General features: G+C 40.1%; 1 protein-coding gene across 1 annotated transcript in view; it reads right to left on the bottom strand.

The window, feature by feature from the left end:
• Positions 1-9,830, bottom strand: part of GADL1 (glutamate decarboxylase-like 1) — a 76,763-nt gene extending 66,933 nt beyond the window's left edge. Inside the window, exons 1-5 of the mRNA XM_010283208.1 lie at positions 9,678-9,830; positions 8,747-8,873; positions 6,991-7,081; positions 6,182-6,288; positions 3,343-3,458 (exon numbers count right to left, since the gene is read on the bottom strand). Of these exons, the coding sequence (XP_010281510.1) occupies positions 3,343-3,458; positions 6,182-6,288; positions 6,991-7,081; positions 8,747-8,873; positions 9,678-9,827 (591 nt within the window). The 5' untranslated portion in view covers positions 9,828-9,830. The remainder of the gene's footprint in view (positions 1-3,342; positions 3,459-6,181; positions 6,289-6,990; positions 7,082-8,746; positions 8,874-9,677) is intronic.
• Between the last annotated feature and the right edge of the window lie 262 nt (positions 9,831-10,092).

Genomic DNA, 10,092 nt, shown 5'->3' on the forward strand with positions numbered 1-10,092 from the left:
ACGAAGTGAATACCAAAACAAAACAGGCTGCAAGATACATAATTCTCAGCTCCACAAGTACTTCCGTGCCTCTTGGAAAATTTGTCAGGTCTTCAGTAGGACGGAAAAGGGACAAGACTTATACTACTACGTAGACTTGGAATATGCTTTCTTTGATTAAAAAAGTAGTCTTTCAGTTATATTGATTGCAAACATACCAGAATTTCTTTTTTTCTTCCCTGCTATCATTACTAGAAGCCATTATGCTAAATTACACCGCATCATTTTAAGAAAAAATACGCTAGAGAACATTTAGCAGCTCCAATCACAACAGTGTCAACTAATTCACTTGTTCATAGTTCCCTTTGCAAAAAAAGAGAAAGAAATATCCAGATAAAAGGTATTATTTGTATCTAGATTATAAATGTAATTTTAAATAATAGTTTTAAATACAGTGAGTTAAGATTACTCTTGCCATGTCTTTTGCAGTTTTGTTTGCTTGGACACATTATTAAATCTGTAGCCATTTGTAGTGAGAGATGAATGTCTTTGAACACAAGATCAAATTGGAACAGTGCATTTAAGATGTGCTGCTTCACTATTTTATCTATAGCTATACATAGTTTTCTTTTCCTAATAACGTTTGCAAAGACAATATACTTTCCCCCTGTGCTCATTAAAACAGAAGATAAATTTGTATTTTCTTGATTTTGAGAAGTTTCCTAGAAACATGATTGCATAAAGCAATTACATTATTATGAGATTGTTTTATTACTAATTTTTGTCAGTTGTAATTTCAACAGAGGATGACATGGTGAGTTAATGTTGTGTTCTGTCACTTTATTACTTTCATGATCAAGTTGCACTGGGGAGGAATTTAGTTTCATTGCATCTACGAAACTACTCGTATCAGCATGCAAGTTTCAGCTGTTTACACATCCTCTCCTACCTTCAGTTACTTCAAATTTAGCAGGTTTCTACCTTTCAGATCAACGCAATACATTCTTGGGTCAGAAGAAAGTTCAGATAGGACACAAATAGCAAAAAGTGATAAAAAGGTGGGCTAACTACAACTGTATTCAGCTCCTACAGAGCCACAAATCATGCCTCAGGAAAGTGAGATATAACAATTTCTCTACTACTGCTACTGTCTCAAGAGGAATCACTCCATAATGGTCCAGCGAGAGAACGACGGAGTAGTAGTATAAACACTGTTCACTGTGCATCACCATAGTTTTAAATAGCTAATCATTTTACTTGCAGGAACAAAGAGCCTTTTTGTTCCTGAAGGCCAAACAAAGCATGTGAGGACCTTGGGCGGGCCATGCATTAAACACACACCTTCACGTTATCCAAGAACGCACAAAAAATACATAGCCCCAGATCACATAACATTAAGTCACTGACAAATCTGTGCATTCCCCTGCTCCACAGCAAGGCCATTCTTTCAGTCTGCCAAGTGCCAGACTGAAACTTTGAGACTTGGCAACTCAAGGCAAAAATAATTTCATCTGAACAGAGTGTTGAAGCCAAGCCCTAAAACGACACAGCCATGTGTTTTGACTCCTTATCAATACTCTCAGTTCATTAGAGTCTCATGGCTTCTCCATGCCAATACCATTTGTCTGATTTACTTCAAAGAAAAACACAGGTTGTTAACTTCTCCAGAATTATTTTTTAAATCATTTGCCCAACCAGTGAAAAACAGGTCTATATCCTCCAGAACACACACACACAGAGCAGCTCAAAGTAAAAGCAAATAATAAAAAAATGAAGAGTGTGTGACATGAGCACTTACACACTTACTTTCAGTGTGGCCATTTATTAAATATATTCTCATCAATATGACATATCTGAACTAAACAGATTTCCAAAAGGTAATGTAACTTGGGCTCAGTACAGGTGGATCTAAAATAAGGGTACATGAATATGCACATCTCCTCCCTCATAACTATGAATAAATATTACAGATCTTAGACAATAGTCCCAATACCTAGATACCAAAACCTGCAGTTTTACAGCAAGTGATTACTGAGTACAGAAGACTTAGTTTTGTGAATCAAGCACAGTATTAGAGATCAAGAGCATTGCCTTACAAGTAATTTACCAATTTATTTTACATGATCAGTTCTATGCTTTATGGTTTTCGTCTTTCTGATGCAGCAAAGATACCAAAATAAATTTATTCTATGAGTCAGGTAGCATTTCCTTTGTCATTAAATTAAATGCTTGTTTGTTTTGGAGTAGGAGAGTGTACTTTTTATTTAAATCTTGCACATTCATGATAAAAATTCTATGCACTTCATCTCAAAAGCATTAAAGGAACGCATTTCAACCTCATTTTTTCCTCCTTAGCTATTTTTGAGATGTAACATGGTGGATTAAGTACAAACTGGCATGTCATTTCATATACATGCTTTTCTGAAAGAAAAAAAAATATATTTTGCCTGGGGAAAAAAAAAATCCTTTTATTTAGGACATTTGGATTCTGTTCCAAAATACATGTTCTGTCTTGGACAACTTATGCAATGCCTTCACCCCTCAAGCCTCTTCAAAATAAGCCTCTCCTGTCTATTTACAATGAAAACTGTTTGGAGCATAAACTTAAGAACTAAAATTATTCTAGTAACTATATACTCCCTAGTACAACAAGGTTTTCACCTCCACTGGGACCTTTATACAGTGGAGTCAGAATTAGTAACAACTCTGTACTAATCAAATTATACACTATTAAAATTGGAGGGACAGGTGAAAGAAAAAAGCCTTTTAAAAAATCCGCTTCAGAATAAATGTGTGAATATAACTCAGTTTTCCACAGGCAGTTTGGATAGAATTCTTCAAAAACCTTTAACACTAGCCACATATTTTTAATTATTTAAAGAAGAACAGGTTTTGGTTCTCTACCACAGCCAGTCTGTATTTAGATATAGGGCAGTGTGGGAGCTGCAGAGAGACATCTCACAGGTCCACAAGCGCTCAGCTTAGAACAAATTAAACCTGCAGGAAAAAAAACTTTGACATCCAAAACCTACCTATGGTTCCTGCTAGACTTTATGCTGTGGGAAATCAAATGCTGCAGACCTCCACAACACGCCACATGCATTCTGCTTCAGCTTTGCCTCACATAAAACCTATTCTTATATCAGCAGTTTCCAAGAGCAGGAACATCTGTGTGTGTTTTCTGAGAGCAAGGAAGCTTCTGCAGGGAAATTTACCACCATATTTCTCCTCTTACCTCCAATATGCCACATCAATCACTGATGACAAATCTATTGCACCAGTGCCCCATCAGATATGCAAATAATGTAATTTTGCAGCCATTGAAAAATGAAGTTCAAAAGGCTTTTTTTGTTTTGTTTTTACCTCTTCTGAAGTGAACAGGACTAGTCTTGGCAAACCTGAAAGCCCTTTTTCCTTTATCTCAGGACAAAATCTGTATCTTGCTAAGTTCATAGCATACATATTAGAAATAGAGCCACCTGCAGAAAGAGACATACAAATATCATATTAGTCACGGTCCTAGCACCTATTCTGTGTCTGAGTGCTTGATCTATTAGGGAAAAAATAAGCCACACAGTTAATCTATGATGAAAGCATCTATAGGCAATTCCCTCCCCAAAACAAATAATAAAGTGAACTTTGGGCTCTGCAGCATGCATGGAAACAGAGCGTGTTTGAATGCCCTTCGGAGACATTTCCTGAAGAATAAGAACTGTGCCCGAACAGTCCTCCCCAACAAAGAATGCCCTGCAACAGCTCCTTCCCATTTACACTGAACCAGTGCCAGCTCAGCTGCCCGCAGCGAGCTCAGCTGTGGTTGCACTTTGCGGAGCCTAGGAGATCTCTTGGGCAACCAAGCCTCAAGAGTATTATGGGGAGGAAAAAGCCATTAGGAAAAAAAACACCACAGTGGGCGGGAACTGGAAAATCTGCAAGGTAAGATCGGGATGGGTGTTATTCACTTAAAAGAACAAAACCGAAATAATAAGAAAAACCCTTACATAAAACTAGCGCAAAAATGTACAATTCATTTCTCTTTTGACAGTATCTCAGTAAGTTGTAATTGAGCAATTTGCAAAAAAAAAAAAAAAAAAAAAGAGGCAAGGATTCTACTGAAAAGACACGAAAAATCAAATCTGACATGAAGAATTCCATACCATTAATGTATTTTTTTCAAAAATTTTGCAAGGAGTTTTAGTTTATTTTTCTACTACTCACACATAGGATAGAGTTACTGACTTTGTTGTTTTGTTTTTGGAGGGGCAGGGTTTAAATGCATTTACTCATTTAATTTCTTTTCTCACCCTCAAATTAGATAGAAAAGCTTCACATCTAGCCTAATAATTTGGTATCTGTGTACCTGTGGACTAATATCATTATGCATCATTATTTCCACTCAGTGGGCTGCAATACTGCTTTACAGAACATTTGAAAAACGTGGCCTATTAAGAAGCTTAAGATATATTTTTTTGGTTGGCCTGATCATTTAAAAAAAACAAACCCAACTATCAAAACTCTAAGAGTTAAGCTCATGACACTCCCACTAAGTTAAACTCTAGCTCCCACAGCTGATAGGCAGGATACACACATCAGTGCCCTCGGGCACCACTGGTTGGTATCTAGCACTGTAAATTCAGGTCCCTGTCTGTCAACCAAGTTGACTCAGTCCAATGAGGTTGTTGGTATTGGGGTTAAAAAGGTCAGGAAGGGCATCAGTGTGCTGGGCTGACCCTGCCTGGACACCACGTTCCCACCAAAGCTCCTCTCCTCAGCTGGACAGGGGAGAGAAAATATTGACAAAAGGCTCATGGGTTGAGATAAGGACAGGGAGAGATCACTCCGCAGTTACCGTCACAGGCAAAACAGACTTGGATCAGGGAAATTAGTTTAATTTATTACCAATCAAATCAGAGTAGGATAATGAGAAATAAAACCAAATCTTAACACACCTTCCCCCCACCCCTCCCTTTTCCCCAGGCTCAACTTCACTCCCGATTTCTCTACTTCCTCCCCCTGAGTGGTGCCAAGGGACAGGGAATGGAGGTTGCAGACAGATTGTCTCTACCGCTCCTTCCTCCTCACACTCGTCCTCTGCTCCAGTGTGGGGTCCCTCCCACAGTTCCCCAGGCTCAACTTCACTCCCGATTTCTCTACTTCCTCCCCCTGAGTGGTGCCAAGGGACAGGGAATGGAGGTTGCAGACAGATTGTCTCTACCGCTCCTTCCTCCTCACACTCGTCCTCTGCTCCAGTGTGGGGTCCCTCCCACAGCAAACATTCCCCCACAAACTTCTCCAACGTGAGTCCTTCCCACAGTTAGTTCTTCACTAACTGCTCCAGCCTGGGTCCCTTCCATGGAGTGCTGTCCTTCAGGAACAGACTGCTCTGAGGTGGGGTCACAAGTCCTGCCAGCAAACCTGCTTCAGCGTGGGCTCCTCTCTCCACAGGGCCACAGGTCCTGCCAGAAGCCTGCTCCAGCGTGGGCTTCCGACAGGGTCACCCTCCTTCAGGCACATCCACCTGCTGTGGCATGGGACCTTCCCTGGGCTGCAGGTGGAGATCTGCTCCACTGTTAACCTCCATGGGCTGCAGGGAGACAGCCTGCCTCACCATGGTCTTCACCACAGGCTGCAGAGGAATCTCTGCTCTGGGGCCTGAAGAACCTTCTCCCCCTTCTTCTTCACTGACCTGGGTGTCTGCAGAGCTGTTTTCCTCACATATTCTTACTCCCCTGTCTGACTGCAATTGTGCATTTCCAGCCTTCCACTTCTTAAATCTGTTACCCCAGAGGTGCTGCCACTGTCACTGATTGACTCATCCTTGGCCAGCGGTGGGTCCATCTTGAAGCCAGCTGGCATTGGCTCTATCGGACATAGGGGAATCTTTGAGCAGCTTCTGACAGAAACCACCCCTGTAGCCCCCCTGCTACCAAAACCTTGCCACGCAAACCCAATACAATCAGTTACAAACAATTAATTTCCACATAATTATATTTAATGTAGAACTGTTTTCATTCATCTGCTGATCAGATTCACAGAATTATTACTAGAAATACCTAAGAATAAGCCTGGATGAAATAGTTGCGTGTGTGCATCACTGGACCTTTGCATGCATTTTCCAATATTTTATACGACTCATATGTTCACGGAATTATTGTATTAGTTGGTTTATAATGACTCAGCTTTAAATCTGAACTGTCCCTACCTGGATTAAATATACCATCACCCTCTTCCCAGCCTATGAACTCAATCATCTTCTTGATGACTGCTTCTTCCACCAACAGAAACACAGGGGATACTTCATATGTATATCTGAACAAAAATAAAAGTATCATGATTGGTATTAAGACTAAGAACTCATGCCACAGTATATTGCCAAAACCAGATAAAGGTTTCTTGCACCTTTCTCTAATCTATTAGGAGCTGACCACCATCATCAGTAAAACTCGAAACTAAAAACACTATGGATCTGACCCATTAGAGTAATTGCTTAGCTCCTAACAGCATCACATTGACACTTCCACTCTCAAAGTAATACATCAGAGATTGCTTTTAATGTAGGTCACACACTTAAATTTCAGCTATAATGACTGCAAGAAAGAATTACTTTTTGTTTAGACTTTACATTTGCAAGTAAACAGTAGACAGGTAACCATTTGCATTCAACTCTGCAGAATGCTTCAAAGGAAACAAACAACTGAGTAAGTCTGACTAATTCATTTTTATGCACTAAGTAAAAAAGTCTAGGTTTAAAAGTGTGGAAAAACAAAGATCTCTCCTCTTAAGCCCCACCTCACAAACTAGAAAAAAGGCCTCATCAGCTTAGCCAAGTTTCTGGTGAGCTGTTCAGCCAATTCAGACTGTTTTCTCTCCCAAATTCCTGCACATTTCCTACCTCCTCTGTAACACTGAAAACAGAAATCCAAAGGCAAGGAAGCAAAAAAAAAAAAAAAAAAGCTGTTATTCCAAAACGCGTGCGAATTTATCATCAAGAGCACAAAGAACTATACTTACACACTTGGGTTCAGTGCTTCTGTAATGAAACGACCCACTAACGAGTAATAATCTATTCCAGCATATAGCTGATTGAAAAATCTTGGATGACCTGAAAAAACAGATGAAAAGCAGTGACAGGATATACATGAAAAGATAATATATCACAGGCCCACTCAGCTGAACACTGATCACTGCAAACCACAATTGACTCCATCATTCTCTCAGTATTTTCTGGACTTACTGTGCTTTTCTTAGGTTAGACAATCCTTTGAATGTAAATTTAATAAGCACTTTCAGGTCCCAAAACAAGGTTTGAGAGAAGCAAGTAGTGCACAGAATGAATAAGGGTTGTTCACAAGTTTTACAAAACAAAAAAGGGGATTGACAACTGAGTATACACAGTGGCTTTTACCAGCAGTCTTGAGAAGCCACGATGGATGTTCTGCCAAATTTTGCTAAGCCGTAGAATACAGCAACCTGCCAGTCCCAGGCAGCTCTTGCCTGTGCTCCCACCAAAGTCTCAGTATTGATCGAGTGAGGCAGTGTCACAGCTTGGAAAAACTTGCTGCAGACTTAAAATGACAACTTCAACATTTAGCTGCCTTGAAACACTGACATATAACTAATTATGAGAAAAGTCAGTTCACCAGTGGGTTCACCAGCTAAATTTAAATCCACAGCATAGTACTTTTGCATGCAAAACCAAGCAAACTGTATGGCTCCATTTATATTACATCTGGGTCTTACGTAAATATTTATGCTTAGATTAAAGACTATTTGCAGAGCATATTTTTATATCCAATATCCTTTCTAAGGTGACATAGTGTAACGCATGAAAATCTAAAGCCGATTTGCAAAACCAAGAAACAGAACACCTTCCAGTAGCTCCGTAATTATTGCTGTATATTATTAGTGCACTCCCCCTGTAGATCAGTACTGTTGCTTTTCTATGGTTTTCAAAGGCATGCATTCACTCTCAAAATTGCTTTACAGTTTTACTTTGTAGCAACAGTGACTGTAGCGGGGAACGTGCCCTGGAAATGCGCAAATAACTATATCAAGTGTCCTTCTCACTTTCCAAACACAGGCTAAACTATGCCACATCTGAAATCCTGAGCTATTGATCCACAGCGCTATTTCCTGAACAGCTGCTCTTCATCCCTTTTCGCTAAGACTGAATTATACGACACATGCTGTAGGTTAGCTGTAGAGAACTAAACCTGCAGAGATGTGGTGTACTGTCTCTGAAACACTGCAGGCTCTCTCACAGTGTCTGGAACACGAATTACTGCCTATCAGCAAATTAGCACCCCATAAGACTATTGCTCAGAAAGAGCAATAGTAAATGTAGGATAATCATCACCAGGAACGTATTGTTGTTTGTACAAGGGCGGTGATGGTGACTCCCCTCCTCACCACTCAGACAGCAGGACATCACACACAAAGGTCTTTCTCCTGCCCATTTTGCTAGACTGTTATGTCATACCTGTCTAGGTGACTTTCACAAGACTTCAATATGACAGAATCTACCATTAATGTCAATGGCATTACAGGAATTAGTTTTCAATTAGTTTGCCATGATTACACATTTTAGTCAAACCTATGGTGACCAACATTCAGTCAAACAACAGAAACACGGCCAAATGTTTGCAATAATTGTATAGGCGGGCAGAAAACAAACATTCACACCCCCGTTTTCCTGAAAGGTGACAGAACTTTGTATGTCTTCCTAGGTTAGCATACAAAATAACTTCACTAGGTATCACATTCCTACTGGTTTTGACGCTGTACTGTATAACATCCCGGCAGAGCTGCAAGAGTTTCTGATGAGATTCTCCGGTGTCCCTCATTTCCAGGTCAAGAATCTGCTTCAGCGTTTCAGGGGCTCGCCATTCACAAACCTAGTGATGGGGAAGGGGAAGACACAAGCAGTGAACAGGTTAGCCAAGAGGAAGAGGTTGTAAAGGTACAAGGTAAGCACCACGTTCAGCACTGGTTTCACAAAACTGCTCATTGCGGTGCAGCATGCCGCCAGAAAATATCTCTGGTAAACTGGTCTCATGGGATCTTGGTTTTATTGTGTCTCAGGCATTGCTTGACCATAAAAATTAGAGTGGGGAATGCTGGAAGGCGCATAAGCAAGTGGCCTGTAGATAAATTCTATCCTTATCTAAAGATTCATAACCACAGCATTTTCAGATGCTGTTCTGCTAAAGGGTGGGAGCAACCAGTGCATGCCCGCAGCCAAGCATGTTTCATTTTCAGCTCCTATTCCCATACAGCCTCTTGAGCAGGGGTTCTGTGAAATCCATAGCAACCCCATAATGTTGCCTTTTCACAGTGCACCACATGCCGTGTTCCTCCTTCTCCAATACCAGTGCCCCTGAAGAGAAAAGAACTAACTCCCCCCATCCCAAACAAGAAAAACACTGCACCCATTTGTCATCTAAAAGAAAGTGACCATTGAACTCTGAGATGAAAAAAATAATTATTTTCTGGCAAATATGTATGCTAATTATGTTACTGAAAGGTTTCATAATATGATCTTTCTTGATTTGGAAGGCTGTCTTTTTATTTCAGAGCCAGGCACAGACTAGAAGCAATTTTGAGGCTGCTTAAAGTGCAATAAAATACAGCTTAGAAAAAAATTGCTTTACTGCTCATTATCTCTGATACAAATTCTCAACAACACTCTAGAGCTTTACCTTTTCCGTTACATCATCAGCTTTCTGTATGACTTCTTCCATTATAATCTTACAGGCCTCTTCCACGAACTTCTCTCCTGCCTTTGAGTCCATTATGGGACCATTTAGGATGACCCCATCCACCAAAACAGCATTCTTCTTCGGAATCATCTCCTGTTTGCAAATACCAACTGTAAGATAAGTAACCCACCATTAGAGCAAGGCCTGGACAAAGAAACTAAAAAATATTCTTTCATTGCTGAAGATTGCTGAAGAAAAAATTTCACATGGACTTTTCACATGTGCAAAAATCCTAGATTTTGGTGAAAGAATCTTCACAGACAAAAACCCAACACATTTTACTTCAAACCTAGATTGTTATTATATAGGTAATAATAGCCTACTGTGTTTTATTTACTGCCCTCTGCAGCATACA

Source organism: Phaethon lepturus, unplaced genomic scaffold (assembly GCF_000687285.1).
Source record: "Phaethon lepturus isolate BGI_N335 unplaced genomic scaffold, ASM68728v1 scaffold4843, whole genome shotgun sequence".
Classification (NCBI taxonomy): Eukaryota; Metazoa; Chordata; class Aves; order Phaethontiformes; family Phaethontidae; genus Phaethon; species Phaethon lepturus.